Source organism: Hylaeus volcanicus, chromosome 2, assembly GCF_026283585.1.
Source record: "Hylaeus volcanicus isolate JK05 chromosome 2, UHH_iyHylVolc1.0_haploid, whole genome shotgun sequence".
Taxonomy (NCBI): Eukaryota; Metazoa; Arthropoda; class Insecta; order Hymenoptera; family Colletidae; genus Hylaeus; species Hylaeus volcanicus.
Window position 1 is genome coordinate 5,349,605 of NC_071977.1, and position 15,470 is coordinate 5,365,074.

General features: G+C 33.7%; 1 protein-coding gene and 1 long non-coding RNA gene across 6 annotated transcripts; one reads left to right on the plus strand and one right to left on the minus strand.

Annotated features, from left to right (window-relative positions):
- Positions 1–1,858: 1,858 nt before the first annotated feature.
- Positions 1,859–3,461, minus strand: LOC128884961 (uncharacterized). Of its 2 annotated transcripts, none has more exons than XR_008459507.1 (3): positions 3,323–3,461; positions 2,502–2,875; positions 1,859–2,400 (listed from the first exon to the last, which is right to left on the minus strand). It is a non-coding gene; the product is annotated as an uncharacterized LOC128884961 (long non-coding RNA). The 2 variants fall into 2 exon arrangements; XR_008459506.1 differs by having other exon boundaries at positions 2,502–3,220; positions 3,323–3,460.
- Positions 3,462–5,962: 2,501 nt separating this feature from the next.
- On the plus strand, positions 5,963–15,429 carry LOC128884908 (endoribonuclease Dcr-1). 4 transcript variants are annotated; one of them, XM_054138583.1, is made up of 20 exons: positions 5,979–6,331; positions 6,413–6,528; positions 6,617–6,776; positions 6,852–7,147; positions 7,207–8,132; positions 8,223–8,401; positions 8,639–8,790; positions 8,892–9,033; positions 9,399–9,629; positions 9,730–9,909; positions 9,997–10,210; positions 10,358–10,530; positions 10,684–10,862; positions 10,944–11,197; positions 11,267–12,423; positions 12,575–13,147; positions 13,234–13,465; positions 13,550–13,770; positions 13,869–14,034; positions 14,113–15,429. In XM_054138583.1, exons 1-20 carry the CDS (start codon positions 6,272–6,274, stop codon positions 14,358–14,360), a joined length of 5,859 nt encoding a protein of 1,952 aa, XP_053994558.1. In that variant the 5' UTR covers positions 5,979–6,271; the 3' UTR covers positions 14,361–15,429. The 4 variants fall into 4 exon arrangements, with proteins under 4 accessions (XP_053994561.1, XP_053994562.1, XP_053994558.1 ...); XM_054138584.1 differs by lacking the exons at positions 5,979–6,331; positions 6,413–6,528 and having other exon boundaries at positions 6,649–6,776; positions 7,016–7,147; XM_054138586.1 differs by lacking the exons at positions 13,234–13,465; positions 13,550–13,770; positions 13,869–14,034; positions 14,113–15,429 and having other exon boundaries at positions 5,963–6,331; positions 12,575–12,845; positions 12,922–13,105.
- The last annotated feature ends 41 nt before the right edge of the window (positions 15,430–15,470 follow it).

Sequence of the window (15,470 nt, forward strand, 5' to 3'; positions counted from 1 at the left end):
GGCTACGCAGTAGTATAGGCTACGCAGTAGTATAGGCTACGCAGTAGTATAGGCTACGCAGTAGTATAGGCTACGCGACAGAGCCACAGTAGGATCGGCTACGCAGTAGTATAGGCTACGCGACAGAGCCGCAGTAGCATCGGCTACGCAGTAGTATAGGCTACGCAGTAGGATAGGCTACGCAGTAGTATAGGCTACGCGACAGAGCCACAGTAGGATCGGCTACGCAGTAGTATAGGCTACGCGACAGAGCCACAGTAGTATAGGCTACGCAGTAGTATAGGCTACGCAGTAGGATCGGCTACGCAGTAGTATAGACTACGCGGTAGACAGAGCCGCAGTAGGATCGGCTACGCAGTAGTATAGACTACGCGGTAGACAGAGCCGCAGTAGGATCGGCTACGCAGTAGTATAGGCTACGCGCTCGGCGGCCGCGCTCTGATTGGTCGTGGTTTTCTGTTAATATCTTCTTAAAGAAGCCTCGGACAAGATTTTCGCTAAGGAAAAAATTGTTTCAAATCACCACCCCTTTCAAGATGTTACAACATTTTTGGGACAGCCTGTATTTTCATATGTCTATGATGCAACCACTCTTGTGGAAAACTTCCTCGTACCACGAATGTATAACCGCGGCCACCTCTTCCGTACCGAAAGGTTTAGGAACGTAATAGATGTACACGAGTCAGGTCTCGATCCTAATACAGCATACAAGAGGCTTGTAGAGTATGATATGTACGTTGAATAATAAAGGGAATGATAAACTCAGTTGTTTTATCCACAACGAAGCAAGAGATGTCGATTTGAATCTGGTGCGACTTATTCTGGTTTCCCTCGACCCCATGCCGGGAGAAGGAAGTTTACAAGTCTGCCTACTAATCGCCTACAATTTTTCTCCAAATGTTTATCTTCGCAATATCTTCACTAAAACTGCGACTTTTCCTTCACTGAGTTTTTGTTTCACTCTCGTTTGAATCTGTTTCCTAATCGAATCATAAGGATACTACAAAAGATACAATTGCGTATGTAGATTTGCTGCGTGAAACCTAATGGTGACTGGGAGTCACCTCTCGAGTGCAAAGAGTTAATAATAAACTGAAACAAAAAAGTTTTGTTCACCTTTCAAGATATACATGTTGTGAAACACCAATGTATTTATTATTGTACGACTTGTAGTTTTTCTATTTTCAGTTCCTAAAGAAGCCTCCCTTTTTAAATGGTTTACGTACATTAGAATGTAAGAAGAGACACGGAATCGCCCCGAAGCCAAACTGTTAATCATCAAAAGTGCGCTAACTTAATTTGCGAATTCATCACTTGAACGTTCACCTGATGTCAGGATGTTTGCGGAAAGGGCGTTACGTGTAACTTATAACGTGGTGATAGAGAGCAGTTGCTCGCGTTGGAAGGGAGCGTCCGTTGCCTTCGTACGTGTTCGATCTTTGGCGTACAGCCAGCCTAAAGGCGCGTCCACATACTCGGCTATTCGTCGAATATCATCCACTTGCCAAACATTTGCCGACTCGAGCAAGTTTCGCCTCACATGGACCCACTGGCACCGGCGTACGAGAAATGCATTTTCACAGATTCGCCACGCCGCTGCTCCGGCACGAGACCTCAGCGCTGTCTTCGACACGCGATCCAAGGTGTTTCGGATGACTAATGAGCTTACCCAAACGGAAAAGTAAATTGTCGTGATAATTAACCCTTTGCACTCGAAGGCCTTTTTCTCTTAGGCGAACTAGCAACTCCAAACGATTTCGGCTATATCAGGGAATCGTTTTACTGGTACTTTATCTTAAATTCAAGCAAACGTATACAAATAATAAAATGTATAAAACATACAACGTATCAAACAAAATCTGTTAAATATTTCACTTTGTATTTGGTTTTTGTATGATATTTTACAAAACAATCCCCCGAGATGGATTCTCAGTTTGTTAGGGCATGTATCATAATAGTATGAGCTTTCTCGCCTGACGCCAGGTTTATTACGGCCATAGCAAACCTTACAGCCATTACGAACCTTTACCTCTTTCAAAACAATATGAAGCTTTCCATTTAGCCGAGACTCATCGCTGATTTGGTCTCGCCGCTTGATCGCGATGCTGGCGATACGGTTCTCCCAATTCTTCCACAAGCGTTTCTACCGTTTCTACTGTTCAACGCTGACCATCTCCGTTCCTCGAACCACATTGTTCCGATAGAGCATTTGAGTCGCGCTTTTCGATCAAATGTTTTGTCTTTTCCTCGTTATTCCAGCCTTGTGTCGCCTATCGTTGCTTATTGTGTTGTGTCGTTGAGTCTCGTTGCACAGACTATTGTGTCGTTAAACTCCGTTGCACGTAGAGCTTGGTCTTAACGTTTTCCGGCTGACTATGCTCGCGATATTCATTTATTCTTCTGGTAAACGAGAGAGATAATTTTTTGACATGCCAATTGGCAACGTAACAACGTAAGTTTAACCTCTTTTTATTTTTTATTTTCGTAATTGCTCAGCTTACCGAACGTTCTTCCTGTTGTTTTGCATTCTTGACTTTATCTTTGCCTACATTTATTTTAAGGTCTTCTATTGTAACAGAAGAGGACCGTGTTACTTGAGAAACGTCCAAGAATAATGGCTAACAAATAAATAATATATGTCGCGTGCGATAGGAAGCCAGACGGTTACTTTTGCGTCCAATGGAAACGACGGCATTCTGGCGCCGCTGGGGCACGGTTGGCCCCCGTACAAGGGAAAGAGCTCCTCCACCTGCTAAAAAACTACTATCGCCACCAGGATGATCCCCTTCGTACTGTGCAATTTTATTTCACCAAATATTTCTGTGAAACTTGTAGTTTCGAAGATATCTGACGTGCCAACAGGTATTCACCCACCCTGTATAATTAGGAACTTTAGTAAAAGTACAGTCTTACTGGTCTCGCATACGTCCATAATAAATCAATAAGTATATCAACACATGCATTCGTAATACTCGCAAAATGATTGCTGCAACAATGCTGACTGTTGCCGCGTTCTGTTTCAGATTTTTGTGAATTATTATTTATGAGTTATTTTTTTTTTTTTTTTTAATATCGGGTTTTATAACATATCAAACTTTCAGTAACTTCCTAAATTGCAATTCGACTTAAATTGAAAAAATGCACCGTGCAAATCTGTACCGTAAGAAGGTGCGTTAAAATCACAAAATTTTTATATCGTTTTTCGTAAAACTGGGATCACCTAACAATAATAATTTGCAATAAGATGTTAGATTGTTTAATCAATGTTTTCTAAAATGTAACTTGTTTTAGCATATTTTTATGCGAATACTGTGTAATTTACCTTGAGTCGGTGTTACTTAAAACGAACAGTTCTCGGTACGCGGATACCTCGCTCTTTCATTGTGTATTTTTCACCAGCATTCGGTTGCCTCGTCGTGAATGTTTCGGTGTTAAAAATAAAGTTAGAGTCCCGCGGGGACAAAGAGACGCCAATTTGAAATTCCATGATGGAAATATTATTTATTACGTCAAAGTCGGTCGCGTGAATGCGGACGAACGACGCTGAAGAAGACAAGAAACAGGCAACGTAGCCTTAAACGATAGACAGCGAAGTAAGAGTAGGAGAGACCGAATCTAAGATTATTTCGGAATTGGCCAGAGATAAACCGGGCCAACGTCGACCGAACGAAGCAAACCAAAGTGAACGAAGCCTTGAGGCTTGAGTCATCTCGCTCCGCTTGAGTTTGGCTCGTTTGCAATATTACGCACAATAACGTAATAACGAGCACGCTTTTACCTTCCTCCGCGTTTTTTTACGGAAATATTTCAATTTTTTGTTGTTTCTGTCAGTCAGTGCGTCCGTTCTAAGGATGACGAATATTTTTCTGTCTTCTTTAAAACATCGCTTAAGGGATGTTCTGGTCTGACCGGTTCGAACACAGATTTTTTAAAAAAAAAATTGTACTTTTAGAATCTTTAGAATATTTAAAAGCATCCACCCAAAAGGATCTTTCGACATTCGACAAATTTACGGAATTACGGAAGCATTTGTTAAACAGTACGCGAAGCATATTTCTATTTCCATGTCGTCAAACACATAACATTTAATGTTGTTCTGGATTTGGATCGTTGCGATGTGAACAAATCAAAATACATAAATTTTGCCGAAAAACCAGTAAAACAGCATCGGAAGTAATGATAGCGGGAAGCTTAACGACAAACTTTAAACGCGTTCTCTTTAAAATTACTTTTCTCGTCCTTGCATGCGAAGTTTCTCAGTATTTACTCGACCGATTTGCTTAAACCTATGATGTTCCAAAAGAAAATGGTTTTCGTCGAAAAATGACGGTGGACAATTTTTAAAATACTATAAATTATTATTTTGTTACGACACCAAGAAGTTAAAAAAAAAAAAAAAGAAAAGCGTGTAAATTCGATACACATTCATAGCGGTGCCGTTTCGTCAGTAGTCAGAATATTGTTTATTTAAGGATTCACAAATTTGATTTGTCTCAAATACGTAACCTGGAATCTGTCGCGAAAACAACGCGTCGTTGAGGACAATATTTCGATGTTTATTATAAAACAATCGCCAATGAAAGATATACAAATAAGTAGTTTTAGCTAAGCATATAGTAGCGCAATTAATGCGAATGTTTTTTTGTATATCAAAAATTAAGGAACTCGCTTTTGCAAGTTCAATGTCAGTGTTAATTTTAATGAGAAATTCGATACAACGTGGCTCATATTGACTTCCTTGGTACTTGTTGTATTATTCTGAAACTTTTTTTTTATTTTCATTACTTTCTTCATTTACGATTAACTTTACTTTTACCTAACTCTAATTGAATTATTTTAAGTACTTGTATCAAGTATCGTTAAAAAAGGAGACACTGAGAGTAACGATAGAAACAAAGTCGAGAAAGTACGTTTCCAAAGAATGCGTAAAGCGGCGTCCATTTTTTATTGAAGAAAAATAGAAACAATTCGTTATGCTCTTTGAAAAAGCTGGGTATAGTTACGTTAAGATACAATTTTTAATCGGTATGTGTAATTTTACGTAAAGCCTTTGAAAAGTAAATTGAAAGAATGCGCTATGATAGTCTTGCGTTCGAGTAAGGAACTTCTCTTAGTGCTAAATGGAAAACAATTTGGCTGCGCGACAAGAGGAACACCGGTGTTGCATTACGTCTCGTCGAAAGGGAATGAGCGCCAGCCAGTTCCGACCCACTTGTTTCAATACCTCGCAGCCAATGCTCCGTGAAATACTATTTCGAAATAATTTTTTATAAATAAAAGAGCGTCTACCCCACGCGGAAGAAAGAAGCGATATATCATTATGTTCCCTTAATTTTTGTTATTGAAACTTTTCTTTACATATAAAGGGACGTTCAAAGAAGAAAATTTGACAGTGTAGATTTAATTTGAATGTATATATATATAGATATAGTAGTCGCAAGGAAAGGATTCGGTCAAAACTAGTATATATACTAGTAGTTTAGTATATATACTAAATTGTCTAAGTTATATCGAAAAGTTTTTTTGTTTTTAAAGCCTAGTTGATTTTATTAAGTGTACAAATAAGTTCGGTGCCTTTACATGTACTCAGCTGTGATTACATTTCAAATTGAAATTTTTTTTCCCGCCGATCGGTATCTTAAGGTATTAGCCATAGACATATGAAAGTATAGACCGAGCCATGAAGACTGTATAAGGAGATCCAACTCCCTAAGAAAGTTACTAGAAAACTTATCAAAATCCCGAACTTGAAGTTATGAATATTTCGTCCACTCGCGGCGCAAGTGCGCACAGACTACGGTATATATATATATATGTCATATGTGTATGTATTATTATTATATATATATGATAAAAATTTATTTTCATACATATAACCATATTTTCAATTGTAGTCCTATTTAAACTTCCCGCTGTAAAAGAGGAACGTAAGATGTCCGACGACCCTTCTACCTTGTTTTCATACCGCGCCACATTCTTTACCGACCATTACCGACCTTTGTTCGTGGCTGAACGCACCAATTTTGTTATCATCATGAAAACGCACCATTATAACCGTCGCCTCGCTTCGATGGAAAAGCGGCTTTACTGTTAGTTGTCCTAGCCTAATCTTAGATTAAAATTTGTGTACGACTTACAATAATAAAACTGAAAAGGATAAATGTATAGGTTTTGTGTTGTTTATAAAATAGCCTTCTTCCCATAAAAAAATATTAAAAGTTACGTAGGATATTATTTTTATCTAATTAAGACAGTCAAAGTTATAGATTCCATGGCATTTCCACTAAACGATCAGGTTTATACAAACTCCTTTACACCTAGAGAGTACCAAGTAAGGATTTTTTTAAATTACCTACAAGAATTTATGTCAATTAATTATTCTACATTATATTTAACCTCGTTATCGTTACAGGTAGGATTATTTTATACCGCTAGAGAGAAAAACATCATTGTGTGTCTAGGAAAAAGTTACGAACAAACGTTTATTGTTATAAAGTTAATCCAAGAATTTGCTATCAATAATAGGAGGTAACGTATAACTGAAATCAGTTGATTCTGTTAATTTATTATCAATATTTAATGAAGTATACTTAAAATGATCACTTATTAAATTTAGATTATTAAGCAAAGGAGGCAAGCGATCATTATATATATTGACAGATGTAGAAAAGTATAAAGTAAAAGCAAGTTATATAGAACAATTAACGGATTTAAAAGTTCTATTATGTGATACCTGTTTACCAACAGAATTTGTAGACAAATTTGAAACTTCTCACGTAAGTAGTATTCTTTTAAAATATTTGTTGTTATTTTTCTATTGTCTTTCTATGTTTACAAACATTTTATTTTAGGTATTAGCTACAACTTCTAAAACATGTGCACAATTGTTAGTAGGAAAAAAGATGTTACCACATCAAATAAATCTAGTCATAGTTGACGAGTGCCATAAATCTGTAGATGATAGCAATCTAAGATTTGTTTTGAAATCCTTTTTATCTTGTAACAATGTTCCTAGAATTATTGGGTTGGCTGTTCCATTGTTTAACTTAATGCAAGAACCTGGAAGGTTAGGACTAGAAATAGAAAAAATAGAAGCTATATTTCAATGTGAAGTTGAAACAGCTAGTGATATATTATCTATACTGCGGTAAGTATAATATTTATCAAATGGTATTTCTATTTAATGATAATGATTTTTTTAAATAGCTATAGCCCTAAACCTAAAGAATATGTAGTGGAATATTCTGAAAATAAAAAAGGAGAATTGTATAGTACTATTGAAAATTATACGTTACACGCTATTGAATTTTTACGTGATCATCGTCATGACCCAATCGAAATTTATACCGATGAGTTTTATGAAGACATACAGAAAATACCAGACCCCACAAAAAAACCCTTTGAGATGATGCAAGATTTTTTATATATACTACAAACTCTCGGACCATGGTGTGCAGATCGTGCTGCACTTGCTCTTCTAATTTTAACTGAAAAATTGAAAATAAAAACACCTTATGAAAGACATTATCTATTATTGAACATGGTTGCATCTGTTTTTACGAAGATACGAGCTTTGTGCGATAATACATTTGAAGCTTTACCTGAAAAAGAGAGAATATACAAATATACTACGCCAAGGGTTCACAGACTATTACAGGTTTTAAAAACGTATACACCATATTATACTAAAAATGTTGACATTCCTCGTAAAAAAATGAATCGTGAAAATAATGTTAAAAATTTATCTGTAAATAATAAAGAAAATTCTTTGAGACATAATTTTGTGCAAACTAGAAGAACAGAGTATAATCAGAGAGGTAATGAAGAAAATTATAGGAGATTACCCAAATCTCAATCTCACATGCGCGAAGCTGCAGACCCTGATCTACTCTGTGGAGTGATCTTTGTGGATAAAGCATTTGTTGCAAAAGTTTTGTTTTATTTATTAAATGAAATATCTACATATGACGAAGAGTTACATTTCTTGTCACCTCTGTATGCGATTGAAAACGATACAGATGATGGTTATTCTAGAGCTTTAGAAATGGAGCATAGAAAACAAGAAGAAGTTTTGAAGAGATTTAGGATACACGAATGCAATTTATTAATTTCAACTTCAATTTTGGAAGAAGGTATGCAATTACTTATATTGATAGTAAATAATTCGTTTTCATTTATTGTTTTTTTTTATATAATATCTGATAATCTTTTATTTCTATTAGGCATTGATATTCCAAAATGCAATTTTGTAATGAGGTATGATTTTCCAAAAACGTATCAATCTTATGTTCAGTGTAAGAGTCGAGCAAGAGCTATGGATGCGTTACATGTACTATTAGTGCCACAGACACAATCAAAGGAATATGTGTGGCAATTAGCACAGTATCATTACATAGAAAAGGTATCGAACAATTATATATGATTCTTTCTTAATTATTTAATTATTTATTATCATAAAATTTGATTATACATATGAAGTGGATCTGATGTTTGATTAATGATTGTACCGTCTATTGGATTTAATTTATTCATGACCTTCAGTGTGTACCAGTTTTAATATCAACCATTTAATGTGGTTCATTACCTGTGTCCGTCCCAGTCGAAAGTTTTAATGGAAGAGCATCAATCTATTTTGTAGACTTTATTAGTAAAGTGTTCTAATAACGAACCAACTGAAGAAGAAGAAAACGAGGCAGATATGTACGCTGCTATGATACCACATTACAAACCACTTGACGGAGATGATGCACCTTCTGTAACTTTCAATTCTGCTATATCATTGGTAAACAGGTAATGTAATGTGACGATTGCATGACAAAGATATGGTTCTAATGTCGTACTACTAAAATTTTTGTAATTGTTTGACACTGTTATAAAATTGGCTTGAACAGATATTGTGCAAAATTACCTAGTGATACTTTTACAAGATTAACACCAGAGTGGTCTACCGAAAGGGTGAACGTAGACAACATGCCTATGTATATATGTTCTTTACGACTCCCTATAAATTCTCCGGTAAAATACATTGTATCGGTAAATTTCCTTTTTTTATAAAAATTTAAGAATGTATAGGAATTCTTTGTATAGTATGATTTTGAACATTATGAGTTTTGTTACAGTGCAATTCATAAATTTAAATATGTAATTTCTTTTTAACTGCATTAGATATCAATATTGAATTGTTATTATGTGACAATATGTACATATGGTCATTTGAATCATATAGCACCATTGACTATAAATTTGAATCAGATTAAAGCACATTGTAGTAATACGCTGATTAATATATCATCTCATAATATGGTATTTTTTTAGCACACATTAATTGTACTATGCAAGATATTCCTGTACAATTAAGTTTTCTTAACGAAGCATACTTATTTCAAATTCTATTTCAGTCGTATCCTATGCCTAATAGAGCTATGGCAAGGCGTATGGCTGCTTTGCAGTTATGTATCGATTTACATCGAAAAAATGAAATAGATGATAATTTGTTACCTATCGGAAAAGAAAACTTCAAAGCTAAACCAGAAGATGCTGAAGTACCTGCTCTACCAGATGAAAGTAAACTGGATTTCTCTGAAGCTCTGCCTGGAACAACTAAACGTAGACAATATTATTATAAAAAGGTTTAATTTATTAAAAATTAATATATCTTTCTCATACTTCAAGATAACTTGATTTTTCTCTGCTTACTTCGTATTTTAATATCAAAGTTATGATTTTCAGACAGCTGAAGCATTAACGGATTGCAGACCAAAAGTTGGAGTTCCCTCTTACCTGTACCACATTAATATGGTCTTAAGCTGTCCTTTACCTGAGGAACAAAATACCAGAGGTCGGCGTATCTACCTTCCCGAAGAATCGGCTATTGGTTTCGGTATAATAACATTGAAAAAAATTCCTAAGGTAATATGCAAATAATAAAAAGCATTATTAAGATAACATAAATTTTATGTTATGTAATGATGATTAATATTTAACTTTTTCTGTTAGTTGTGTCCTTTTCCTATTTACACCAGATCTGGAGAGGTTCGTGTAAAATTAAAATTCAGTAAAAAAACTGTAGTTTTAAACGAAGTGCAAATAGAGAAAATTGCCACTTTTCTCAATTATACGTTTACAAACGTATTAAGGTTACAACAGTATCTAATGCTTTTTGATCCTAATGCTTCAGAAAATTCATACATGATCGTACCAGTAAAATTAGGTAATTATGAATTTAGTTATTAAATATATAATATTAAATTACATTTAATATTATATAAAGTATCACGTATTCTGCGATATAAGCAGAAAGATGTTAATTCCACATGAGAATTAGAACTTGTATAGAAATAAATTCATATTTTTTTAGATGAGCAATCTGATGTTACTGTAGATTGGGATTTCTTAGAGTATATCTACAAAAGTCGAAATTCAGTGCCAACTAGGATTTCTGAAGAGGTCAGGCGGAACTTTAATTTTGATGCATCAAAATATCATGATGCAGTAATTATGCCTTGGTACAGAAATCAGGATCAACCTCAGGTATTTTAGTAAAATAAGTTAATTGTTTTTAACGTTATACGTAATAATAAGAATATATACAGTATTCTAAAGAACCATTTAGCATTTATATGGTAAATAATACACATAATGTGTATATAATATTTTAATGTAATATACTTTGATTCATTTTAGTATTTCTATGTTGCTGAAATTTGTACAAATATAAATCCCAAGTCCTCTTTCCCTGGTGATGGTTATGGTACATTTGAAGAATATTATCTTAAAAAGTATGGTATACAAATACAAAATGTAGATCAACCTTTGCTCGATGTGGACCATACATCAGCTAGATTAAATTTCTTAACACCTAGGTAAGTATGACAAATGTAATATTTACAATCTAATACTTACAATCGTATTTAAACATTCATTAAAAATTGTATCTATCTTAGATATGTTAATCGAAAAGGCGTTGCTTTGCCTACAAGTAGTGAAGAAACAAAACGTGCAAAACGAGAAAATTTAGAGGAGAAGCAAATACTTGTTGCTGAATTATGTGCAATTCATCCTTTCCCAGCTTCCTTATGGAGACAAGCAGTTTGTTTACCTTGTATTTTGTATAGAATCAATGCCTTATTACTTGCTAATCAAATACGATGTCAAGTCGCACAAATGATAAATTTAGGAAAAGGAAATTTAGATTCCGGTATGTATGAAATAAAAAAATTGTTAGTTATAATATTGCCTTTAAATTACTGATGTAAAGAAATTCTAGATTTTGAATGGCCGACGTTAGACTTCGGATGGAGTTTAGCAGACGTTTTAAAAAAATCCAAAGAAAATGAAAAATCTAAGTCTGCTAAATATGAAATAACCCAAATAAGTCCTTTAAATAATGCGATTGACAATAAATGTCAAAATATAGTTGAGAATACAACATGTAATTTGGATAAATCTAGCACTGAAAACTTAAGCGAACAAAAATGTGACATTCAGTTAGAGAATGCAGTAGAAACTGAATCACAAGTATCAAACAATGAAAATGAATTAGAAATTGGTATTTGGTCAAACGATATGGCGACGAATTCTATGGAGTTTGCCACAGACGATTTAGATGTAACTGTTTTGCCAAACGATTTTAACTGGAATGGTGTCCGATACGGTTCGCCTGCGTGTGAGTCAGATATCGATGGATACGAATCGGATGATATTTACAGTGATGGATTTGCCGATACTTCGGATGAAAGTGAAGATGAAAATAGAGGGCTGCGAATTTCTTATATGGAAGAAAATGTTGCGGAAGCTGTTGAAGATGAAAAGCAAATGTCTAAACAAGAAATTAATAAAAAAATCTTGGATCTATTAGAAACTGAAAAAAATGCAGATGACATGTTATGGTCGTATACAGCAATGGATGAAGAATTTTTAATTGCAAAACATAAAAAATTTCATTACGAATTTGCTAAAATAAGGAAATGCGAAATAATGGAAAATGGATCTTTTATATCTCACAATACTGAGATTGCAATTAAAAGAAAGAATTTGTGCAATTCACAATCTGAAGACAGTAAGCTGAATTATAATCATAAAGCTTATATAGAAACAATTGTTAACAAATTGAGTAAGGAAATATTAAATGCTAATCGTAGCTCACAATTAATAAAAAAGAATTCTGACAAATTGAGACCGACATATCAGCTGGACAGCAATCTCTTTAGTTTTGATTTTCAACCAGAATTAAAAAATCATGCAGGACCAAGTCCCAGTTTAATTTTGCAAGCTTTAACTATGTCTAATGCAAACGATGGTATTAATTTAGAACGGTTAGAAACTATTGGAGATTCTTTTTTAAAATATGCTATAACTACTTACTTATATTGTACATATGACAATATTCACGAAGGCAAACTTAGTCACTTAAGATCTAAACAGGTATCAAAAGTTTAAAATATTCGTTATCTTTTTAAGTACAATTACATGATATTAATATTATATTGATTGATATTGAATAAAAACAACTGTGCACAGTTTTATTTAAATACAGTAGTAGTTGCTTTTGTCTAATAACATTGAAATCTTTTAGGTCAGCAACATAAATTTGTACAGATTAGGAAGACAAAAAATGTTAGGTGAAAGCATGATAGCGACAAAGTTCGAACCACACGATAATTGGTTACCTCCTTGTTACTATGTTCCAAAAGAACTTGAACAAGCATTAATCGAATCTGGCATACCTTCAGCACTTTGGAACCAAGCTGACTTACCAACATTACAAGCTGTAAATCCTACTGAAATAACTCAACTTGTTAAAGAAACAGAACAAAAATTGGGCATCATGAAGAGCGAACTTGACCGTAATGAAACTACACTTTCAAATAATTTAGACAACTTACGTTGTTTCATACCTTACAATTTAATTACTCAACATAGCATTCCCGATAAAAGTATCGCAGATTGTGTGGAGGCATTAATTGGAGCATACTTAATTGCTTGTGGTCCTAGAGGTGCATTACTTTTTATGGCCTGGTTAGGGATACACGTTTTGCCCACAAAAGAAGTTTGTTTGGTACAAGAAACAAAACCGATGGAAAGAATTCCCGGTAGTACACCGTACATAAAGGGAACAAATGATCAAGCCCAGACAACATGGACGCAGGTCATTACAACTAATCTTAATCGAAAACGTTTTGACAAATTAATTACGACATCGAAGGATGCTTTAAGAAAAGTATGTTTTTACAGATTCGTTATGGAACATTGGAAGAACCACCGAATCCCCTACTTCGTCATATTTCTGATCCAGAACATGAGTTGAAATTAATGCTTGATGGATATGACGAATTAGAAAAAAGTATTGGATATAAATTTCATGACATTAGTTACTTATTACAAGCATTTACTCATGCTTCATATCAACCCAATAGATTAACGGATTGTTACCAACGTTTAGAATTCCTCGGGGATGCAGTTTTAGGTAATAAATAATCTAAATTTATTGCATTTTATTATATTTTATGTTATATTGGTTAGAATTGTGTAAAATAATTTATAATTTTAGATTATTTAATAACAAGACATTTATATGAGGATGCTCGACAACATTCGCCAGGTGCTTTAACAGATTTGCGATCAGCTTTAGTTAACAATACTATATTTGCTTCTTTAGCAGTTAGATGTGGATTTCATAAATATTTCCGACATCTTTCTCCTGGTTTAAGTGCTGTTATAAATCGTTTTGTTAGAATTCAAGAAGAAAATGGACATTCTATTAGCGAAGAGGTAAAATGTTTGTTTAAACGAATCTTTTCACCGAGCTTAAAGATTTTATATTATATTTCTTTTATAAGTATATTTAATTACTATGCATCTTCCATTAGTACTATTTAATTGGAGAAGAAGAGTGCGAAGAAGCTGAAGATGTCGAGGTACCAAAAGCACTAGGTGATGTGTTTGAATCATTAGCTGGTGCAATTTATTTGGATAGTGGTATGTCTTTGGATGCAGTATGGGGTGTTTATTACGCTATAATGAAAACTGAAATTGGTAATTAAATTTCTTGCTCTATTTGTATGTTCATTTTCCACGAAAACAAATAGAACTACATATATTGTATTATTACAGAACAATTCAGCACTAACGTTCCCAAATCTCCAATTCGTGAATTATTGGAACTTGAACCTGAAACGGCGAAATTTGGAAAACCAGAAAAATTAGCCGATGGACGTAGAGTTAGAGTTACGGTTGATGTTTTTAGTAAAGGTTCTTTCAAAGGTATTGGAAGAAATTATAGAATTGCGAAATGTACTGCAGCAAAATGTGCTCTTAAAAAATTGAAAAGAATGCAAAGTTATCCGCGGGAAAAACTATGATAACACATACAACGTTAAAATAGGACAATGAGTACAAGAAATAAAATAAGTGTTTCAATGGTGTTGAAACATATTTCTGTTAAATCTGTGTTCATGACTGTATTTATGAGTTTGTAACATAGGAAATTTTCATGTATTCTAATTTAATTTGACATTACATTAATGTTAAAGCGTAGGTTTATGAAGAATATAATGAATCGAAAGACATACTTTATTTAAAAGTTCAGTTTCGATAAAAAAAAAAAAGAAGTTTCTATGTTATTATATTGTAAATATTTAAAATAACGATGACATCAAACGTTTTGAAAGATTCTAAAATTATATTAAATCTCTTCTTCCATATACTATACATATTTTTAGTATCTATTCTCTTACATCTGTGTGTATGTACACTTGGTCATAGTGATTCTTGCTGTTAACATATAGACGACGTTATTACACATCGATTTTCCAGAATACTAATTAAGTATATTCATTTTCTTGTTAGATGTCCTCGTACCGGAAAATGTATGCATATATAGAGAAAAATATGTATATCATTGATAATGTCGTACGCATCTAATACGTAATATCTTTACGCGTCCCGTCGTCTAAGTGTTAACGAAAAAATATTGTTAAACGAGATACAGTATCCTCATATGCGTTTTTACAACTACGATAGTGAAGTTTTTCGAATGAGTAATAATGAGTATCGTATGGACTTCTGTTGTACTGTTTTTGAACGTTATCTCAAAATGTATAATATATCTCTTTTATTTAAAAATAATTGTTTATTTATGAAACAAGACTATTCGTCGTAACAATACTAAAACTACACAAACACAATCATTATGCATATATACATGTATTACACGTGTTATACACACATGTGGATATAATTATGAAGTGTTACACAGTTAATATAGAATAATGATATAAAGGAAGAATGAATAACTTGATGTCTCATGAATCTCATGGGGTCACTCCCACAAGTGAAATTTCGTGTATAGCATAGACATTGTTCATGAGGGGTAGTTGCTTTCCATTTCAGTCTACAATACAACTCTTAGCAAATGAAATGTAATTTGTACATCAGTATTGCCAACCACATTGGCATTACACTAACTTAAT